The following is a 23,847-nucleotide window of genomic DNA, read 5'->3' as shown; positions in this document are numbered from 1 at the left end:
AGGCCCCAGCCCAGCTGCCTGCTGTTTCCATTCCATCCAGCACCTGACTGCAAACCTCAGAGACCCAGAGCCCATTACTCAGCTGATCCTTCCTTAAATTCTGACACAGAAAAACTGAGACAATGAATTGTTGCTGTTTTAGGCCACAAAGTTTGGGGATGATTTGGAGCAGAACTAACTGAAATACTGTTTCTGGTGGAAATGTAATACAATTAAGTATAATTTAGATGAGACCACAATTTCACTTTCCATTCACCTGAACCAGAAACAAATATTAGGTCAATAATGAAGAAAATACAGTATACCAAATTTTTATTCCCCTGGAATTCGCAAATTTTTCAAACACCGCTTTTTTCAGGGCATTGGGCTATTCACTGTATGTTGCTTTATTTGAGTCACATTCTTTGTATAATTAAATATTCAGATAGATGACTTTATTTCCTATCCCTACAAAACTCTTTCTTATGATTGTACTTAAGAAGAGGGCAACCCACTCCAGTATTCTTGCCTGGAGAATCCCATGGACAGGAGCCTGGCAGGCTACAGTCCATAGGATTGCAGAGTTGGACACGATTGAAGCAATTTAGCACACAGGCAGACTAGAAACAATAAGACCATAAAATCAATGAAGATACATGTTCCTTTATATTTTATTTACCATAAACACTAAGAGAATACAGCAAACACTGGAGAAAGGCGTTTTAATAATTTTGATGTAAAGTTTAACACTTAAAAATTATGCTTGCTCCCCCCACCCCAATTCAACATGCAGGTATCATTTATTTCCAGATGCAGTGATTGTAGAGCATTACATTCTCTTGAAAGTTTTATAACAGAGTATCCTTGGCCTGTAACTTAAAACAATTTCATAAACTATGTATAATCATGATATAATAACATCATTCAAAGAGTTCCCCAAATGACTACATTCACACAATATTAATGTTAAAGTCTTGAGTTTTTAAAACATCATTTCAATAAGTCAAACCACAAAAACCCAGGTTCTAGTTTTAAATGTGTTTATGAAGACTGCTGCTGAGCTCAAAGCATGCAGATGTTCATGACCACCTAGATGAAGCTGGATACTGAAACTCCTTCAGTAGGTCCAATGATGCAATTTTTCACTCATCCCAAGTATCTCCATATTTGTTTACCTTGACTAGGAAAAAAGCACAAATAATTGATGATTCCAAATAGTAATAAGTGAAAGGAACTGTTTTATGTCTGCTATTATTATGACTTAAATTATGTTTCTCATTTGAATAAATGTACGTAAGAGTCAAATTATAATTATAAAAAGAGGCTGGTTAGACTTTTGTGAACTGGAGGTTGGACATAAACATGGCATCAAGATCTTTACATGTGTATTTGATGTCTAAAACAACCTGATAAAGTAAATATAATCCCCATTCTAAGGAAAACAGATTAGTAACTTGCCCAAGGTACAAGCCTAAAAAAATAGGTAGCACTGAAACGTGAACACAGGTCTATTTAGGTCCAAAGCCTGGGTACCTTTACAGCTTTACCATCGAAAGCAAGCATGGTATACATTACACGATGTACAACAGTTACCAGTAAATGAAAAATAAAACAATACTGAACATTTGAATGTCGTTTTTCACAGAAACCTCAGACTTGATTAATGTAATCTCTCTCAGGAGATTAATACTAGTACAAGGAGGAAATGCTTTCCAATATTTTTGTATTTTATGTGAAGTTATATTTTGAAACATGTTCTTCTATCTTCTCTACTCTTACTTTTTAGCCTCTCTTCTACACAGCCATCATCTGTGAATTATAACTTCACAAGACCCAAGTATTCGTAACAATGTAAAGAAGCAATTATCAAAGTATAAGGGGATTCCCTTCCCCAAGTTTTTCAGTGAAGTCTTTATAAAGTCAAAATTATTTCATTATTATACTAAGACATTGTTCTGCTTTTCCCCCTTGCTCTTCTCCCCTTATGTGTAGAAGGCAGTCTTCACAGAGCTACATGATGTGTGGGGACATCACTGCTGACAGCTATCTGAAAATATGCTTAGATGTTTAAAATTTCTGCCATAATTTCTAACTAGCTAAAGTAACAACGAAATAATCCACATAAACAAAAGCTGAGAATTTTTAAATGACACTTTATGACCTTTGTACTGTTAAATTTCTATCTAGGTTCTAGAACAGAAATCACAAACTGTTTCATAACTTTTTTCTTTAAATTATATAAAGCACAAAAAAAGCTTTCTTTTTACAAAGAAAAAGTTCACATCACTGTATCACGAAACACAACTTCAAAACTGTTCACAGCCAAAAGCACCGATGTCCAAATCCAGCAAATATCACTCATCTACTGTGTTATCTTACTAGAAGGCCCAACCAAAACACAACATTCCTGACGTATCAAACGATGGCACTACGCTATGCAGGCACACAGTAGAGCAGATTACAAAAATGAGAAGAATACTACCGCCTGCCCTCATGGAGCTTACAGTCTAAACTCTCAAATTAATTAGAAGATCAGAGTACCAGTGAATCTTCACATATTACAGAGCAATAACTACTAAATACATAAGGCTTATGTTTTACGACAAACATTAACAAGTATCGCTGATTATAAATCTATTTTAAAGCTGTAAACAATATCAATAATATGACAGAGGTGGATCACTGTTATAAAATAGAATTAAATGAAACAATTACTATGGATTAGAAATAAAACTAGCTCTAAAGGAATGATCATAATAAAAAATACTAAGGATTTTTTATGTATTTTTGCATTCTCTGTGGCGTACTCTCAAGAAGGTACAAAGGACCTTTTTGTTCCTTCAATTTTTAAAGTAGTAAATAGAAAACCTTGAAACAATGATACATCCTCTATAATTCCTCAAGAAAGATATTACAAAATTTTATACTGAAACAGCTACAAAGCCCTATTCAAAATGCCCTCGTTACTGACAAATCTTTGGTGTCAGAAAATTTACTCTCAGTTATGCACAGCTGCTCCAAAAAGTCTTAAATCATAATATTAAAAATCTGTATATAATAATTACAGAGTGAAGTACTGTTAAGGGGCTTCGCTGGCAGCTCAGTGGTTAAGAATTCACCTGTTAACGTAAGAGATATGGGTTCAGTCCCCGGGTCAGGAAGATCACTGGAGGAGGAAATAGCAACCCACACCAGTATTCTTCCTGGGAGCCTGGTGGGCTACAGTACATGGGGTCGCAAAGAGTCGGACACAACTGAGCAACTATGCACAAAGTTCTGTTAAAAGTCAAACTCCCTATTTGGAAATGCCCTAAAAGCTAGTTTGTAAGCATGTAACTCTCAATTTCATAGACATACAAGACCATCATTTTATTACTCAATCAGGATTCTGTGATTCTGCCAAAAGGGGCATTATCAATCCAATCTGGTTTTATGCAATAGATACATCATTTAAAAAAATGTTATCAATTCCCAAGGTGGCTTCTCATACAATCAAATGTTTGTATAATTTCTACATTAAAAATTTAGTCTTACTGTTGTAAGCTATACTTATTTGGACTTCATTATTTTCTAACATAAACTGGCTTTTGGAACATTGTAAAAAAGGAAGAACTGATAACTATTAATAGTTACCATCTTAAAAAATGTTATTTTGGTTAATTGCTTGAGGCATTAAATCACACGTTAGTATAATGAAACTAGTGCTGCAGTTTCCAATCCTAAAGAGTAAAGTGATTCAGACTAGACTATCATACCTTCTTTTTTTGGCATTCTTTCCTGCATAGGCCTGACTGAGGGGTCAGTCTTATGTGTTAAAGTAACTTCATATGACTCTCTGTTCTTATTCCTTAATTCCTCATATGTAATATTTTTTCTTTTAGGACTTTCTTCAGTGTTGGGATCAGGTCCTAAAACAACAAACAGTTAATAAATGGTGATAAAAGGATTTTAATAAATCCAAAGCAACTAAAGTTTACAAATGCTTCTTACCTACCAAAAAATTAAAGTGAAGGATCAGATTATTACCAGTATTCCAAAGGTTCTGTATTTTCCCCAAGGTAACTATAAAACCAAAATCTACTTCCTCTTACACTTTCAAGCTTTTATTTCTAAAGTTAAAAATATATATTTTTAAACTACCCATGGCCAGAAGAAGAATGGATATAATATATACCAGCAAAATTCACTCATTAAAATGCTAGTGTTGCTCTAAACTGGGAGGTTATTCATACAGTTTATATAATTAAAGAGAAATATATTCTACTAGCGACAATTGAACAAAACTAGACATGGTGTAGATTTAGTAATAGTTCCATAGTTAAATGTTGCAGCCTATATATATACAAACAACTCCAGCAATTAAGAAAACATTTATGTTTTCTTTCAATAATACTTGAAAATAGCTATTGAAAGGTATAAAACATAGTCTTTAACCACAGGAAGCATCATTTTGATTCAGGTCGAATGGATGCAATACTGAGGCAGAAAAAAGTAGCAACTTTTACCTGGGGAACCAGCATTTATTCTCTCTCCCCCAAAGAAAGTCAAAGTATGAAAACATTTTATCAGAGTCAAATACTGATATAAAAATAAGGAAATGGTTAGGTGACAGGACTAAATATTGAATATAGTTTATAAAATATATAGTTAGCAAGCAAAGCCAGATAACATTTTTTAAAAATTAATTAATGCTAACATAACACTCAGTGAACTATTTAACTTACAAAATCTAACAAACCACTCCCAAAATAATATTTCTCAGAGGTTTTTAATGAGACATAGAAATCAGGTATATCATTTTAATAATATAACCATATGAATTAAAATAATTGTTTTAAAACAGTTTTTATAAATGGTACTATTTTGAAAGTCAGTAGTAAGGTCCCAGCGAATACTCACATTTTTCAAAGCAACATAACTATTCATTGAATATATTCAACTACAATCTTTTACCATGAAGTATACTTGCACTGATACAAAGCAGAGGATTTAAATTTCTAATTAGTTCTAATATTATATACCATGGATAAAAACCAAATTTTTCTTGCTTAAAGAAAAATATTAAAACTGTATACTGCATTTAAAACCACCTTGCATTTCATTAGTAATAAGTTATTGAATTCATTTCCTTTCAGCATAAATGATATTTTTAAAATTCTAAAGGAGACAGCTTATACTAGATGAGTAGTTAGGAGCCCTAGATTCTCATTCCCACTCTGACAACATTCAATGAACATCCTTGGGCAAATCACTAAGCTTCTTCGAATCTTGGTTTTCTCAACTGTGAAATATGGAAGTTTGAACTAGATGATCTTCACTAAAATTCCTTCCAGGTCTAATACATTTTCGTATCAAAAAGAAAAACACTTCATTGTTCTGAAATTTTGCAACGAATAATGAAAACATGAATCAGACAGAAAATTAGGGACAATTTTTTTCACTTGTAAAAGCCAAATGAAAATATCTTGCATTGTGTAGGGAGCAAGACTTACAGTTAAGAGCTGGAAGGAACAGGAAAATGTAAAAAAGCACTGATTTAAATCTAACTGTAATAAACTACAGTAAGTCTCATGACAACTATGAAAGAATGCTTTCTACTCTGAGAGATTAATAACTTTCAATTCCTGGTAAGAGAAAGTTGAGGACAAACAGGACTTAAACAAAAGGGGAGGATGTTCTGGTAAGGGAGGACTGCAGGAAAGCAGAGGCCACTGTGGGCTCACACAGGGAACTAAAGCGGCGATCGTGACTTGGGGGCAGGGGGTAAGACAGCACAGCAGGATGGGTGGATGGCTACAGTGGAGGACTTAAAATACATGAAAGTTTGGTCCTTGCTGTAGTCTGTGGGCAGATACCAAAGGGCGTTTTGTCTGTTTTTACCGGCAAAGAAGTTATGTAACATGGAACGAAATTTTCTAATGCAAATGCAAGGAAAGATGCAAGACATAGCAAGGGAAGACCTGGTGCACGGCTAGAACAGACGTAGAATAGATCTGCATTTGGGAGACTGGAGAAATGGGAGACACTGTGAGACAGCTGACTTTGGAGATAAAATAATGACTTTAACCATTCTCTCCTAGGCTGCTGACCTCTTTTCCTTTCTCACTAATCAGGTGTCTTGTGTCCAGCCACTAAGGGGGAAAAAGGTGAGAATTAAAAGACTTTTGAACTTTCCTGATGATTCAGTACAGCACGTGTTGTACACATGTTGTACAGTGCAGTCAAAAATAAGACTTAAGAATCTCTTCAGTTATTCACCCCCCACCCCCACCACTGACTCTTGCTCTGAGACAGTGCTGTCCAATACAATTTTCTATATTGATGTGAATGTTCTCTACACAGTCCAACACAGTAGCCAGTAGCACATATGGCTACTGAGCAACTGAAATGCTACCAAAGCAACTGAGGAACTGAATTTTCAATTTGTCTTAATTTTAATGAATTAACAGCCACATACAGCAAATGGCTATTTTATATCCTGACCAACCTAGAACCTTTTCTGCACCATCTGGAACCTTACTTGATCTATAATCAACACCTCTCTTTCCACTCTATACCTTCCGTCCTTTTAACATATTCATACATAGAGAATAAAATCTGTTCTGTCTGAAAAGAAATGAAGGCCCGAATGTCCCTTTAACCTTGTTTGCTCCCCACAGGTACTGGCTTATTGTATTTATTTCAAAGCATGTGTTTTCAAATACTCATGAGGTCCATAATCCCTTCTCCAAACCCTTGGGAGTCAGAAATGCTTCAAAAATCAGTTTTAGATTTTAGAAAAAACATTACCATATATATCCCTCATTACTTAATGTCCATTGAAGTAGTGATGAATAAGCAAACACGACATTCCTAAAACAAAATCTAGAAAAAATATTAAGATAAAGATTATCAATATAGTTCTATCCAGCTGAAATCGGTTTGAGTTCAGGTCAGAATTTTATCACTAATTTATATTTAAAAATCTGTTCTTTTAAAAATGTTTTGGATTTTAGGTAAGGAATTACAAACTTATACTTTGTTTCCAATTCATCTTTCATGGCAAATTACACTGAAGAAAGCAAGGAAGCAAGCTAGCTAACATTTGCTGACAGTCTATTATTAATACTTTGCAGGCATTACCTCTCATTAGTTCATTTCATTCCCAAAGTTCTTTAAGAGAGGTATTATCATCTCAATTCAAGAGATCAAGGGACTGAAGGCACCACAAATTACTTGTCTAAAGACACATAGCTAGCAAATGTCAATCATGATTCATATGCAGGCCTTAATCCAAAGTTGATGTTGTTTCACTCACATCACGTGATCTTCAAAGCTAACAGTCACACAAGCTTCACAAAGCACTTTCACATGGATTTTCTCACTTGACAACAGTTCTGTAAAGCAGGTAATTTTTCTCACATTACCAAGATGCTAAGAGAGCCTTTAAGACCACAGTAATAAATGAAATCTTTTAAAGACTCTTCCAAGGACCATTTATCATTTCGTCTTTGCTATTTCACTAAACATGGTTAGCATTTTCAATTAATGGAGCATATTAATAATTTATTCTTATTTTTCTATATCTTCCAGCAGACTGAGAGAGTTTTTCAGGGCAAACAGCCAACTCTTATTCATCTTTACTTCCATATCTAGTAAGAGTACCTGATACCTACTGGACCTCAAAAAGTGTTGAATGAATGAAGAATGAATTCAAATGAACAGATGAGCAAACAAACATGCTGAGTTTAGGCTGATGGTGGAATACAGAGGTGATATCCAGCAAAAAAGGTCATCAAATAAAGTTTATACATACGTTGGACCATAAAAGCTGAAATTCATTTCAAGAGAAGTTTCTACCTTGGGCAATATGATCAGTAATACCAGTTGGAGTAGATTCATTCAAAGAAGCACTAAATGGAATTGGCTCATAATGAGGAAGCATCTCTTTTTCTAAGTTGTCTGCTGCTGGGGATGTTCCAAAAGATGAATGACCACTCACATTTGAGTCATATTTTGACCTCTGAGAATAGTGCCTATAAGATAAAATCATATTGTATAAACAGGGTTACTGTCTATGCCTTATTTAAAGAAGTGTGTTAAGATACAAAAACTTAAGTCATTTTCTAAAGGAATCATATAATGTTAGTATAATTATTTAAAACACTAAAATAAAGTCTGTTTCTGCCACAAAAACATGTTCTGATCCACTTATATAACTAAAAAATTGTCACTCTTAACATAGAGAAGAGAAAATATATACCCAATTTTCTATTATTAGGCTTCAGAGATCCTTTTAATGTGTTTGAAGTTCTTGGAAAGAAAAAGTACCTCAGATCAGAAAATATGTCCATTTCTCACATTAACTGGGAAGTTACTTCCACAGGGAGTAGTCCGTATCAACACCATTTTGCTGAAGCAAATATAAATAAGAGTAGTTCTAATGGGGTTTCTGTTGCTTGCCATTTGTGACAGGACAATTTATCTACCAAATCTACTTAATTACCTTATTATTTATCTACCTCTCAAGACAGATTCACTTATCTATACTTATACAGTTTTAAACAACAGAAGAATTAAAAAGTTGAAATCTGTCAAGAGATGAAACTGATAATATTTGGCAATTAAAAAAAATAAGAGTATAGTAACCAAACGAGTTTGCCAAATTAAAATCTCTCATTCTCGGACATGAACTCCCAATAGGATGCAACTCTTTATTTTAAACTAAACAAGTCTTGTTTTACTTTTAAAAATAAAATTAGCTTTAGCTTGCCGCAAAATGGAAAGTTTCCAATGGTCCTTCAGTAAGGCAATGTTTCATGCACTCAACTACATCAGTATCTAGTTACAGGGTTTTTTTTAGCTAAAATGAAAGCCTTTATAAAGATCTGAACGGCCTACCCAGTTGGTGAAGATCGTCGTGCCTGTCCTGATCGTAAAGCTTCTCCCAGAGGGGAATTCTCAAGATTCTTGAACTTCTCCTGGCAAGTTTTCACATAAGAAAGCTTTCCAGCAAAGTATCCCATGATGCAAGCAACTTATTTGTAAAAATAAACAAAAAGTGTAATTCAATGTGCCTCTTTAGACAAAAATCTTTTCTAAAAGAACACTTCAAAAAAATGTAGTTCTAAATATGTCTCTAGTGTGGAAAAACAGATTTCCTGAAATACTGGTAAAAGTACAACATTGAGTTGCATTCAGAGTTCACAGAAAGATTCAGTGGATATAATTCACTTTCACAAAATCAAGTAAGTTAAAAATTATGTGAAACAAATCCCTTAAAATGATAAATTATGAAGTGCTACCTAAGCATGGCTACTGTTCTATCTTTCCAATACAGAAGACAGAATACCCTGGAAAGATTCATAAAAAGCTTCAGACACTCTCTTTTAGGGCAATTTACTATTTTTTTATTACCCATATCATAAAATGTAAAGAAACTACACTTATAAATGCTGTTATGTTTATTTACTAATTGCAAATTACGGTTTTTAAAAAAATTACACTTAATTTTAAATATTCTTTGATTAACCAGAATAGCTGAACTTTCTTTCCTCATAGACCAAGATAACTTATTTTCAAATATTACCTTTTTACAAAATAATTTAAAACTAATGGTTTTAGACATTATAAAAACAGGGAAAAATGCCTCTTTCAACTAACTCATGGTTTTTAATGCTAACAATAAAATGCCCAAGTAGTTCATTTAAAACTTAAACACAATGATTTATCAAAACAAATAACCAAATAACTGTTATTAGTAAGATAGATCATTTGTAAAAGCTTTTTATTTTACTTAGGCAAAAAACTAAGAGAATTAGTATTGTTCATACTTACATATAAGTTTAGGAATGGAACCATATTTGGGATGACTTGAAAGGATTCCTAAAGATAAAACAGTAAATATTTCTGAGCAACACTGTTACATTTACATAATTAAGATGTTTTTTATTTTTTATTGCAAGGAAAGAAGTTTATGCTAAGAGTACAAGAATGGTACAGAAATCATGGTCAAAAATACAAAGAAAATAATTCTGCTAGTCACATACTTCTGCTCGTCTTTTATAATGTGAGACAAAAATAGCTGTAAGTTTAGCAGTGCACTATAAAGCAAGATATATCTATTTCTTAGTGGCTTTGAGCAACTCACAAAGACATAAGGAAAAATTAGTACAGACTACCTTTATATATTACCTGGCGGCATTAGCTCTTTCCAGAATACCAAAGCAGCCTGAAGCTATTCAAAAGGGAATTCAACATCAAGAGAAATATGAAGAAATCAAAAGATTCTAATCTATTAGAATGGATGAATTCAGCAAGACCACTTGATACAAGGTCAATATACAAAAATACACACACACAAAAAATACACATCTCTATGAATCAGGAACAAACAAGAGAACCAACAATTTAAAAAGGATACTACACAGCACCAAAACCCATCAAAGACCCAAACACAAATCTAATAAAAAATTAGAAAGATTCTGAAAACTAAAAAATTCACTGAGGGAAATGAAAGCTAAGTAAATGGAGAAACACACCACGTTCATGAATTCAAAGATTAAATAAAGATGGTAATCTTCATAACATCTATAAATTCAACGCAATCCCAATTAAAAGCAAATAAAATTTTTTCCCCAAACTAAAAAGCTTATTCTAATATTCATGTGGGAACACAAAGGGTCAAGAAAAACCAAGGCAATATTGAAGAATACCACAATGGAGAACCAGCTATCACCAGATATCAGTATCTATGATAAAGCTATACTAATTAAGATAATGTGTTATAAGTACAAAAACACATAAATTGATCAAATTCAGAAAAATCCAGAAACAGACCCACACATACAGTCACTTGATTTGTAACAGAGGCAACAACACTGCATTGCAGTGAACAAAGACTAGCTTTCAAAATATAGTCCTGGGCCAACCACGAATCTGTACGGGGGAAACATGTACCTTGATCCTACCTCATCTAATGTTCAAAAGTAATTCGAGATGACCTGAAAATAAAAGTATGAAAGACAAAACAGGGAATTCCCTAGCATCCCAGTGGTTAAGGCTTTGGGCTTTCACTGGCAAGGGCCTGAGTTCAAACCCTGGTCAGTGAACTAAGAAGTGTGACAAAATAAATACATACACTAAAGTTTACAGAAAAAGCACAAGAGATTCTTCATGTCCTTATACCAGATAAATATCCTGAAGAGACTACACAAAGCCCTTCTTATAAGAGATCTGATAAATACACACGAGATCAACTTCATTAACCATGCTGCTGCTGCTAATGGTCGCTTCAGTCGTGTCCAACTCTGTGCGACCCCAGAGACGGCAGCCCACCAGGCTCTCCCGTTCCTGGGATTCTCCAGGCAAAAACAGTGGAGTGGGTTGCCATTTCCTTCTCCAATGCATGAAAGTGAAAAGTGAAAGTGAAGTTGCTCAGTCGTGTCTGACTCTTCGCAACCCCCTGGACTGCAGCCCACCAGGCTCCTCCGTCCATGGGATTTTCCAGGCAAGAGTACTGAGTGGGGTGCCACTGCCTTCTCCCATTAACCATGAGGGAGATGCAAATTAAAACTACAATGCAATCACTATAGTGTTCACTAACAACGGCTAAAATTCAAAAGACACAAAAGTAGCATGTGTTGGTGATAATGACACAAACAGAAATCAATGAACTGGTAGTAGGAGTATAAATTGGTCTGAACAGTTTGGAAAGTTTAGAAAGTATCTACTAAAATTGTACCTGGACATAATCTATGACCAAGCAAAACGTCTACATAGAGACATGGAGTTCATGGCAGAACCATTTGTAATGTCAAAACTGGAAACTACACAATCATCAATGTACAAAAGGATGGGCAGACTGCTATGATATATTCACATAGCAAAAACTATATGCAATGAGTGTATATAACTTACAACTACATGCAACAATGTGAATGAATCTAGTGACATGCTGGTAAACAAGCTCCCCAAATAAAAGGCTCTGATTTGTAATGTTAGTTGATTTCTGTGGTGTAAATACTTGCACTATGACCAATTTCAAGCTACCAATGCTTTAAAAACTGGTTTGCCAAGTTTCTAAAATTTGTAACAATTAGCCCTCTGGAGCTGGTACAAGCCAGTTTGGGCATACTATTGGATGAATCTCACAACGTTGAAAGAAGGTACATAAAAGATTGTATCATGTATATGTAATTTTGCCATTTAATTTTATACAAAATGAACTGAGATGATGAGAAAAGGGAGGACTATATCAATATCTACATTTACACAAAACATTGTTTCTTTATTCTGTCAGCAAATACCTATAGACCACTTATAATATACAGGCACTACATTCTAGGAAATAGGAATATAACAGTAAAGAGACACTCTCTTTAACCTCACAGAGCTTTAGTACAGAGCAAATGAAGACAAACAGAATATAGTGTAATGGTTGCTATTCATCCACTCAAATACGGACACAGATTGGAGACAACTGCAGGCTCAGTTCCAGACCACTGTAATAAAGCAAATCATACAAATTTACTGGTTTCTCACTGCATATTAAAATTCATGTTTACACTGTATTGTAGTCTATTAAATGTGCAATAGTATTATGTCTAAAAAACAATGTACATACCTTAATAAAAAAAAAATACTTTGTGCTTAAAAATGCTAACCATCTGAGCCTTCAGCAAGCTATAATCTTTGTAACAGCAACATCAAAGGGCAATGATTACAGATCGCCATGACAATGATCACATGATAATGAAAAAGTTTAAATTACTGGAAGAATTACCAAAATATGACACAGAGACACAGAAGTGAACAGCTACTTTCAGAAAAGTGATATTGATAAGACTTGCTCTTGTCACAAATTTTCAATTTGTAAAAAAACAAAAGTATCTGTAAAGCACAATAAAATGAATTATTCTTGTATTTTAGTGTCTACTGCATGCACTATGCCCCGTCAACTGCCAAAAAAAGTCCATATTTTAACGGGAAGTAGCAAGAATGGAGACAAATACAATTACTGAGACTAATGCAATATTCTTACCAACAAATGGTACATGAATTACAATGGGAGTGCAGATGAAAGTAGACAGCTTACAGAAATACTTAAGAGCTAGACTACAGAATGGACATTTGTTGGACAAAGCAGGTAAGGAATAGAAGTGAAAAATGTCTGTATCCTGGCTAGAGAGGGATGCCATTCAGACTCGGAGGGAATGGAGGAATTAATTTATGGAGAAGTGAATTCAGTTTGGGACTGAACTTGAGTTCAATTTGAGGAGACTGTAGAAGGGCCATTCATGTGGAGATGTGCAGAACGTGGTTTTAGAGCCGATTACCTAGGCTCGAGATAATTATGAGGATTTAGAGCAATAAATGGCCACTAAACTTCCCATCATTGCTGGATAGTACATGAACTAAAAATTCAAAGGCAAAGTAAAACTCTTAAGAACACAATGAAGGAAAAAACCCACACTAGGAATGTAAGCATTAAGAGGCTGTGGGTTTTTGTCTTCAATGCTACATACCCAGAACATATAGTGCATATCAGACATTCAAAAAACATGAAGAAATAGAGAAGTTGCCTGCAACAGGAGAAAAACCAGAAGAATGTGTTATAATTGAAGCCAAGAGAAGAGAACATTTTAAGGACTGATTAAAGTTATGTAATGGTCGTGAAGAAAACCTGTCTATCAAATTCAAGCTACAAAAAGGTTGCACTGGTACGTTTTAGTACGTATCAGATTGTATGTATAATCTATGACATATACTGCAATAGGTCAAAAGAAAAAGTGAAGTGCTCATTCATGAAGTCTGGCTTCAAATTCAAGACAACTAGGAACAGCTGTAAAAGGATAAAAAAGATTTTTTCTTTTTTATGTTCTGAAGTTAGAAATGATCTGAGTATATTTAAATATTTTGATTTAAAAGAATGACTAGAGCAGGAGCAGCTAAGACTACGCAGACTATGACAAACTGGATTAAAAATCATACACGTGGATAAAATCATACACAAAATGTTAGGCATTTTGATTAAATGCAAAATGCTTTGCTGGATTCAAATTCCTTTTCTAAAGTCTCTCTCAATATTTTTTTTTGACATTGACTTTTTCATTAGAATACCTCACCCTCCAAAAACAAGACCCCAATACAATTTCAACAATAATAAAAGCCCTCAATTCTGGGAGATAATTATATGGATGACATATCACTCAATATTCTTTTCTGTATTTTTTACTCAAAGTATCAAAATCCCAACAGCAAAACACTGACAAAGGTATAAAGGTGACGTGACACGCTCAATAGAAAATGTTATTCTACAAATTAGGTAAGTCATTTTCAGCAATTCATCCTTTTTAAAAAGTAGATTACTAAATCCCACCGAAAAGCTCCAAGCCCAGTCACTATGAAAAACTATAGAGAAAGATGTTGTATAGAGAAAGATGTTGAGGATGGTTGTTGCTCATGGTATGACTTCTGCAAACAAAATCAGAGGCATAAATCACCATTAATTTCAAGTCAAATAATCACCAAACGGTAACCAGAAGTCCAAGATGATTTTGGCTGCAAAAATAATCTGTCATTTCAGTACTAGGTCCTAAGGTTTTCAGTGGTAATTATATAAGAACCACCCTATGAAGATGTGTGTTCAACTACAAAAAGGGAATTTCTGTATGTGGTTTGGTTGTATGTATGAGTAGCTACAAGGCATTCCCAAACAGGCAAAAACCTAGCAATGGTGTCACTTTATTGTTGAAAACATAAGGTCTAAGTGAGTAGGTGCAATCTGATCCTCCCAAACTTTACCACTTGTGTCTTACCTTCAAGCTGTCCAAAGTCTCCTACTCTACGTAAGCCCCAAAGTTCCAAAAGTTTGCTTTCTTATAATCTTTTCAAATTACCATTTCTCTTGGTTCTACCTTAGCTATACATTTTCATTCTTCCCTGCACGATTTTGTCACTCTAGCCTTGTCAGTCCCCTGACTGCCCCCCCAACTGTCATAGTTATCATTCTGATAACCAGGTCCCTCCTTCCTAAGATACTCTTACATCTCCTTTAATCTAAATCCTACCCATCTTCAAAACCTTCATTACAGTAGCCCTACAAAGATCTTTCTTCTTTGAAAACCTATAGCTCTTCGAGTCTCTACCACAAAACTTAGAAGCTTATTTAATATTTAATTATAGTCTCTATTTGTTTCAACGTTGTATTCACAAAGTTGTATTCACGACTTTGTATTCACTTTGTTTCCCTTACATGAACCACCAGCTGTTATTAATTTTTCTTTTCTGTAATCCACCCCACCCCATGTCTAGCTCTAATCATTAAATGACTGACAGAACTCACATAAAATGGGTAGTATAATAATAGACACTATAATTTCTCCATTGCTCAGTTTTTCCTTAAAATTAATGAGACTAAAATGTCTGTTTCACATTATAGAAACAACCCTAGTCTATAAAACAACTCTGAAAGACAAGTAAGATTATATGTATCTTGATTCATTTGCTTTTTAAAAATTCCTGTCTAGTGAGGTTCTTTGGAAATTCTTGAAATAAAAACAAAATTTTACCTCAAAAACTCCTCCCATTTCCCCCCAAAACTACTTTTCTCAACTAGTTATATCAATACTACTAAGTATTTCATACTGCTAATATGAAAAAGCCATATGTTCCTATCATAGTAACATTTTAGAAGGAGCTTGTTGACTATCATTTTCTGGAATAGCTTCTAATTCCAAGAAGACAGATCACAAAATAAATGTAATGAATATTTCTACTGTTTACACAACTAAATTTAAAGATGTAGAGACTGATATATTTAATACCTAACCTAAACGCAACTATTCTTTCCAAGTAGCATATTTTACTACATAATTCAAATTTTTCATTTATTTTGCTAAATGCTAAAGCTGAAACGCCAATACTTTGGCCACCTCATGCGAAGAGTTGACTCACTGGAAAAGACCCTGATGCTGGGGTGGACTGGGGGTAGGAGAAGGGGACGACAGAGGATGAGATGGCTGGATGGCATCACTGACTCGATGGACATGAGTTTGAGTGAACTCCGGGAGTTGGTGATGGACAGGGAGGCCTGGCGTGCTGCGATTCATGGAGTTGCAAAGAGTCAGACACGACTGAGCGACTGAACTGAACTGAACAGAATATCTATGTATTTTCTTTTTGCTCTGGTTATTAAGAGATTGCCAACTTCACCATTTAAACCAACAGAATTTGGACAACGAAGAACCTCCACTCCCTCATTATAAGACAAAGCTGGTTTAGGAAGCTAGGTAGAGAATTCAGTCTTTTAACCAATACATAAGATTCAGCTGGAGCCTTAACTCAGACTCTTGATTCAGCAGGCCTGGGATGGGGCCCATGAATATGCATTTCTAACAAGCTACTAGGTGATGAGTTATGTGGATGGTCTACCTAAGCCAGGTTTATTTCTCTACCTTCCTATAAACCACCACTGGCTTTTAATTACTTTCTTGTTCTTAGAGTGTTAATACACTACAGTGCAGGATGACATCAAATTCTCAAATTTGACATTTGAATCTGGATTCATGGAGATAGATCTCTTCTGATGTAGAAAATTTTAATGATAATTTTTAATATGATACATTACCATATGTCCCTTATCTAAAGATGAGAAAAACAAAACATAAAAACATGATACCCAATGTGCTAAACAAATTCAAAGTTTAAAATATTTACCTTTACTAATCAATCCTTGAGTAATCAACATACTTGTTGCAGCCAAAGGTACAGCTATAGGGGGAAAAAGAATTTGTTAACATCAATAAAAGGAAAGGATTTTGTCTGAGTTCATTAGGATAAATAGATGTATATCAGTAAAACCAGCTAGAAGTACATTGCAATTAAGATCTTCAAGAGAGATTTCTCCACTTTTAAAAGCTGTGCTATATATACTCAGGGAAACATAAAAAGCATTTTAAATTTAAGAAAATACAACAGATTATTAAACAACATAATTTCAGAACCACCCAGATTTAGGCTCTAAAAAAGCCATTCACTGATATCATCAACTAAAACAACACAGTAATAGTGATCAAAAGTTACCTCTGAAGTTGAACGGGGGAAAAAATTACTGATGAGGTAGGCAACACATATATTACAAACTGCAAAATTCTATGTACCATGTTAAGTGCTTTCAGCACATTATCTCATTTAATTTTTACCACATCTTTATAAGCTAGATATTACTATTACCCTTTTAAAGATAAGGAAACTGAAGCTTAGAGACATTAAGTAATTTGTTCAAGATCATACAGCCACGTCAATGGCAGATTCCAGATTCCAATGAATTCTGATACCAGATATCAAGTTTTTAAGTTCTGTATTACAGAGTGAACCAATACACAAGACACATTATTTGCCCAAAATCATATGGTGATTGGTACAATTAGAAAGCATATATTTTAAACACCAATGCTTTCTCTTAAACCAGGGAATTCTATAAAACTAAATGAAAATATGACTGACGTACATATGCATATTAATCCCGAGTGAAAAATCCAAAACTCTCATAATCTCAGAGGCTCATAATTTATGAAGCCAGTCTTCTATACCCAAACTGCCCAAAAGAATTTCGATGTTAAGTCTATATCTCTTCTCCAGTTGGCAGTGTGCAGGAAAGATTTAACACGGCAGCCTGGAGACTGCTTTCCTTACAAAGGCCTGCTTTCAAGATTGGTCCTTCCCTTATATCTAGGAGGTTGACAGGTAAACCGATATAAAACTTTACCTGGATGATAAGTGGCTCACTATGCCCAAACTACTTGCACAAATATTGTTCATATCAAACACCTCCTTTCCTTTGGGGAGTCTGGAATTTTTGTTACCTGCTAGGCTGAAGGAGCCTATGTGACCAGATCCTAATAAAAACTGTGGGTGCTAAGTCTCTGATGTGTTACTACAACATGCAACTGCAGAAATTTAGTACATTCAGTGTGTGACTACTTGGAGGACTCTTAGAAGCTTTGTCTCTGAATTTCACCCACTCCTTTACCTTTGCTGATTTTCCTTTGTATCCCTTCTGCTGTAAACTATTTTACATTGAAATAGCTACACATGGCTGCCGCACTGGAGACTGAAGTTCCTGACTAGGGGCTGGGTAATGGTCTGTAAAGAGTCACGTGGTAAATACTTGAGGTATTGTCTGCCACACAGTCTTTGCCCCAACTATGAATTTTAAAGCAAAAGCACTGAGATAATATATAAACAAATGAACACACCATGTCCTAATAAAACTTCATGAATGCAAAAATAGGAATTCCAGGTAAATTTCATGTGTAATGAAAAATTCTTTTGCTTTTTTCAACTATTCAAAAATGTGAAAGTCACCCTTAGCTCACAGCCATACAAAAACAGATTTGGCCCTTGGGTTACAGCCTGCTCAACTATGGTCTAGAATATATATGGGCAACTTAAGAACCAAAGTCATTAAGCATTTGAATTATTAAAATATTCATGATTAAAACCCATAATGCTGGAACAGGGCATTAGCTTTGCCATCAGACACAATCTGCAGAAACTCTAAGGCTTAAATCCTTGCTCTATTACTTACTAATGGATTTTACCTCTGCTGGAAAAATGATCTAACATTGGTTGGTTAGAATGCCTTCATATATTATTTAAGGTTTTTCAAAGGATACTCCTTTAAAATTACAGCATCAGTACAATTTGCAATCACTTTTCTCCTTCAGCTTGGTTCAAGAATTGCAACTTGAAGCACTGAAGAATCATTAAGGATAAAAGGCAATGAGTTAGTTGGCCATCTCTGCAGAGGACAATTTCCCCATTTTGCTTTCTTCTTAGGCCAAGATGGCATAATGTAAAGAGCAACAGTCTGGTTAATGAGATTCTAGTACTAGTTCTGCCATTCACCACTGTATCTTTCCATAAATCTCCTAACTTCTTTCCATACAATAAAGGGTAACCGAGTAGAACTAAGGTCTCTTCCCAACTCATGCATTGTTACAGAAAATGAGAATGGAAAATTAAGAGACTTCATAGATTATTCAGTCTTCATTCTAGTCAGAGTAAAGAAGTCATTTGCTCAAAGCAACCCAGATGGTTTGTGGTAGAATTTAGATCAAAATTCAAGTCTTCTAACTCCCAGGTCAGTGGTCTTTTCCCACTGCACTACTTGACTCCCACTCCAGAGTCTACCAAATGTTTCTTTAGGCAAATCAGTAAAACTGCTGACCAAATGCTATTTTATATTATGACCATGATCTCAATCATATTCAACACAAGAACCCCTAAAATTCCTTTAACTCTTTTCTTACACTAGCAAAATACTTCTCTAAACTCATAATCATTTTCAATTGAAACTTTTCATTTATCACAACAGCACTGACAGCCATTCAATAAAACAGCTTAACACAAATAAGTTAAACTGAATTAATCTCCTTAACAATCCCATGAGATAGGTTATTATTATCCCCACTTAAGAGAAGGAAACTGAGGCATATAGAGATCAGGAACTTCTCCAAAATCTCACAGCTAATATACGTTGGAGCTGTAACTTGAATCCAGACAGTCAGGTCTCAGAGTCTATGCTCTCTCTTACATAAATCATATACTGTTTTATTCGAAAACCAATTCAGATGCATGAAACATCATTCACAAAACCTATAAAAGATGCATGAAACAAATATGAATTCATACACTATCTCAATTGCAGAGATTGAGAACTGCTGTAACATATAATACACATTAAACTAACCCTAGCATGTAGATTGTTACATTACCTGTATGTTTGTGCAGATGTAACCAATTGTACACCTTCTTATCCTTCTAACCCATTCTGCACACTGCTAACTAATGTTCCTTTAAAGAAAATAACGTATCATCCCCTTGGCCCAAGAACTCACAGACATGTGCTAAGTTGCTTCAATCACGTCTGACTCTTTGCAATCCTATGGACTGTAGCCCGCCAGGCTCCTCTGTCCATGGGATTCTGCAGGCAAGAATACTGGAGTGGGGTCTCCATGTCCTCCTCCAGGGGATCTTCCCAGATATTGAACCTGCATCTCTTATGTTTCCTGCATTGGCAGGCAGGTTCTTTATCACTAGCACCTCCTGGGAAGCCCCCAAGAACATATAATAGGTAATAAATCAAACCTTTAACTTCTTGGTATTATATTTATTTTCCACCCAACAAAAGACCTCTGCTCCAATCCCTTCAGACTCAAGGCTCCAGTAGAGATTAAGTGATTAGAGAACCTGCCTTTGTTCATTTAAATGCTCCCCCACCATTCTTCATTTACCTGAACTTCTATTGGTTGTTAAGTCTCATTTAATAAAGCCTTTTATAGCTAAATAAATTCCAACTAATTTATCTTTTTAATCCTATTGCTGTTATGCACTTAACCTTTCTCAAGGTGTCTCATGAGTTAGTTTTGTCTCAGGTACATCATAAAACTACTTCAAGACAAAGACTGTCTCATAAAACATATTCCAAGCACAGTACCTTACATACTATATGCACAAATACTAGGCTGACTGATGAAAATGTACATCCTTTTTAATTACTTGTCACCCCCTCCTTTTTCAAAATCCCACCTTGTTTTTTTTTTTTTTTTTTTGCTAGAATTACCTCATCTGAAAGGACTGCAGTGACCTCTTGAAGAAACGACATGGTTCTATTGAAAGGAAAATTATGTTCTGTGTTGCTTTCACCATTCTCTGTACTTAAAAAATAAAATCTTCATGTATAAGATCTCTAGTCAGAAATTAAGAGCTGTAGTGTAATTATACTTCACATCAATAAAACAGAAACTAACCAATTTTTATCCTATAGTGGTTAAAAGTTTAAGGGGTAGAATCATGAACTATTTTCAGAGACATGGCTTCAAGTCCAGACACCACCGCTTACCAGCTGCAGAACAACAGATAGTATCTTTAACAGCTCTAAACCTCAATTTCTTCATCTGTAAAGTGAGGGTAATAGTTATTAACCTTATTAGGTCATTTTTATATAACCCATGTACACTCAGTAAATGCTCTAACTATTGTCAACAAAAATACTTTACAATCTTGCAAAAAATTATTACTTTAAAATGCATACAATTCTGATCATTTCATGATATATGCAAAGGCCAAATGACTATGGAGTACACTTGAAACTAACATCATACATCAACTATAATTCAATTTTAAATGCTTAATAGAATGTATACAACTTTATTTCTTTAACCAACCTCTTTTAGCAATAACCATACCAAAGTCAAAAAGCTGCCCATTCTTTCTATGTGAAATCATCATAATTTCAGATATTAAAGATCAAATTTTGTTGATTAGAAAATTTAACTTACATCTGAACCAGAAGCTTTCATCATTGCACTCTGCAAAGACTCTTCTTTCTTCCTCCGTTGGAATGTAATCAGCCCCTATGTCTTTTTACCAAGGAAAATTAGTAAAATGTTAAAACATCCACGAAGAAAAACTAAGTCTGAAAAATTACCTTAGTCTAAACATTAACAAAACATAATTTTTTAAAAAATAAAGTAATGGAATAAGTGGATTGTAAACTTTTAACGAACTTTGACTTCAAATATAAAATTAGTGCCAATATTCTACCAGTTATGTAGTCAAGATTGGCTACAAAATGGGCTGGGTCTAGCGCAAAATTAAAATTTGGGACCCTTTGTTCAAATTACTAAGCATTTAAGGGTGCCAAGAGTAGACCATTAATGGGTCCATGTGCAACCACAAAGGTCACACAGCCATGAAGCCAGCCCAGTGGCTACGTTATTCAAGACAAAGAAAATTTCTCTACATAAAAAATGCTTTTAATTACAAATAATTTAACTGATAGTTACGGGGAATTGGTCTTGGAACTTCTGCATTTGGCTCTCGAAAATCAGCCCTCCCATTCATCTTTCCTGCATCAAAAACATTCATGAAAAGCATTAGAAATGACTGCAACGGGCCAAAATAAATCAAGATATAACGTAGTAAAATTACTACATTGCAACCAGTCAACAAATATTTACAGAACACAACTACATCTAGAGTACTTGAAAAGTTGCCTAAAAAAGTCACAAACCTATTACCTATTTTAGAACGATTCACTAGGTCCTGTAATTAAAGAAGAATAGATGCTTTGCAATTATTTATCAGCTGGTTATATCAAGATACAAAAGGTTATCGGTTTTTAAAAAAGACTTATTTTTCCTTCTGAGGCTGCTTTATTTCACATTATACTGTGTTAAGATCCTCTCCGAAACATATGCCCAACGATTAAGATAATTCACCAAAATAGAGAAGGAAATTCCAAGTCATTTCTGGGCTTACATTTTTAAAAAATGAAATAATCACCAGGAAACATACAATCTCTTCTACAAAGCAGTACTTCCAAAAAAAAAAAAAAACTGAAATAACAAGGACGTCATTTTGTTCTCCCTGTGGTGCGAAGCTAACAGAACATTCGATTGTATCCTCTTTTCTCCCACCCTAAAATGGAGACCTAGAAAAATAAACGAGATACACAAAATGCATAGCATTTCAAGAACGTACACTTTATTATTATTTTTAACCTATGTCTCCGGATTTACGAGATCAACAGATTTAGACAGCTACGTATTTTGCACAATGTTCACATATCGTCTTTATTCTCATCTTAAAGACAATTTAAATGAAAACGGGAAATTTCACACGCGATGAGGATAGAAATTGGGACCCTTCCATAATTCACTTATTCAGTAAGTTGTCACTGAGGGCCTTCTATTAATTCATGCCAACCTCTTGACTAGAGAAAAAGAATAAATAAATCAATGCATGGATGGATAGAGGTTCCTTAATAAACTACGTATATCATCGAACAACCGTAAAAGAAAAAACTGAAATCCTCTTCTCACAACCGCATCCTACCTAGAAAGAGACTGTCAGGCTTGACAAAACCATTTTAATCTCTTGCTCCCAAAGAATAAAACCACCACCGTCGATTCCTGCACCCCATCCCCCACGCATTGCGTCTCCCACCTCCAACACCTACACACATCCGTCACCACCAATTTCTCCCATGCACACCCCCAGACACGCTCCCTCACCAGCCCTGGTCACCGGCACCCAGGAGCCCGAGGCCCAAAGAGCGATCGGCCCACCCTCGCAGGCGGGAAAAATGGCGGCAGGCGCAGGGGAGCAGCCGGCCGCACAGAGATGGTGAGTGGGTAGGTGGGGGGGCGGAACGGGGCTTTCTGCGTCATTTCACCCACCTCCCGACGACGGCGGCGGGCGGTGGCGCGGCGAGCCCGGTCGACCAGGGACAGAAGGCCCGGAGGGGAGTCAAGTGTGGTGGAGGGGGGAGGGGAAGGTGGGAGGCGCGCGGGACTGCAGCGGGGTTGGGGGTGGGGAGCGGTCAACGACACGACCGCCAAGAAGTCACCCAGATACAGACTCAAAATGACCGCGACCCGGAAGCAGTGGTGACCTACGGAAGGAAATGACGTCAAGTCCTCCCTGCGGAGTCTGAAAGCGAGCAGCCTCAGAATGGACGCGAACTCCTGCGTCTGTCTGCGTTGTCCTCCTTGGCTTGTTCCTGCAGCGTTCCCCTCCACCGCCGGCCGCGGCGCTCACGGGCTGCACTGCGGCTGCGCGTTCCACCACTGCGGACCGGAGCCCCGCCCACCTCCTCCCTGCAGCGCGCGGGAGGAGGCAAAGGTTTAGGCTAATGTGACGCACCTCTGTAATCCTCCAGTGACTGGCCAGCAGGAACGTTCTGGAAGCCCTTTTTATCCTCTGTTTAGAGTTGGCTATTTAGCTTTCTCTGCTTTTAGGCTTTACATAGTGCACTTCTTCCTTTGGGCCTCTAGGCTTAGTAGTAGCAAATAATTATTAAACATGTGCACTTGGTAA

General features: G+C 35.6%; 1 protein-coding gene across 9 annotated transcripts; it reads right to left on the bottom strand.

Annotated features, from left to right (window-relative positions):
- Positions 1-632: 632 nt before the first annotated feature.
- OCIAD1 (OCIA domain containing 1) lies at positions 633-23,565 on the bottom strand. 9 transcript variants are annotated; one of them, XR_011567190.1, is made up of 10 exons: positions 23,208-23,368; positions 21,813-21,875; positions 21,306-21,386; positions 16,678-16,731; positions 9,796-9,843; positions 8,860-8,995; positions 7,775-7,994; positions 7,277-7,355; positions 6,769-6,843; positions 3,736-3,887 (listed from the first exon to the last, which is right to left on the bottom strand). XR_011567190.1 is itself a non-coding variant. In XM_019962743.2 (9 exons), exons 2-9 carry the CDS (start codon positions 21,868-21,870, stop codon positions 1,122-1,124), a joined length of 744 nt encoding a protein of 247 aa, XP_019818302.1. In that variant the 5' UTR covers positions 21,871-21,875; positions 23,427-23,565; the 3' UTR covers positions 633-1,121. The 9 variants fall into 9 exon arrangements, 6 of the variants coding, with proteins under 6 accessions (XP_019818302.1, XP_070647520.1, XP_019818298.1 ...); XM_019962743.2 differs by lacking the exons at positions 6,769-6,843; positions 7,277-7,355; positions 23,208-23,368 and adding exons at positions 633-1,159; positions 23,427-23,565 and having other exon boundaries at positions 3,735-3,887; positions 7,819-7,994; XM_070791419.1 differs by lacking the exons at positions 6,769-6,843; positions 7,277-7,355 and adding an exon at positions 633-1,159 and having other exon boundaries at positions 3,735-3,887; positions 7,819-7,994; positions 23,208-23,364.
- Between the last annotated feature and the right edge of the window lie 282 nt (positions 23,566-23,847).

The sequence above is a fragment of the Bos indicus genome, chromosome 6 (assembly GCF_029378745.1).
Source record: "Bos indicus isolate NIAB-ARS_2022 breed Sahiwal x Tharparkar chromosome 6, NIAB-ARS_B.indTharparkar_mat_pri_1.0, whole genome shotgun sequence".
In the NCBI taxonomy this organism is placed as follows: Eukaryota; Metazoa; Chordata; class Mammalia; order Artiodactyla; family Bovidae; genus Bos; species Bos indicus.
The sequence above is the reverse complement of the archived record's forward strand: the minus strand, read 5'-3'. Positions and strand labels throughout refer to the sequence as shown.

What these genes read in the sequence shown, in the direction of transcription:
- OCIAD1 (XM_019962743.2), bottom strand. Translation starts at nt 21,870, where the DNA reads ATGAATGGGAGGGCTGATTTTCGAGAGCCAAATGCAGAAGTTCCAAGA. An exon ending in TCAAGGATTGATTAGTAAAG is followed by an intron (nt 9,844 to 16,677) that starts GTAAATATTTTA and finishes TTTTATCTTTAG; the next exon opens with GAATCCTTTCAAGTCATCCC. An exon ending in AAGAATGCCAAAAAAAGAAG is followed by an intron (nt 1,160 to 3,734) that starts GTATGATAGTCT and finishes CTTTTTTCCTAG; the next exon opens with TCAAGGTAAACAAATATGGA.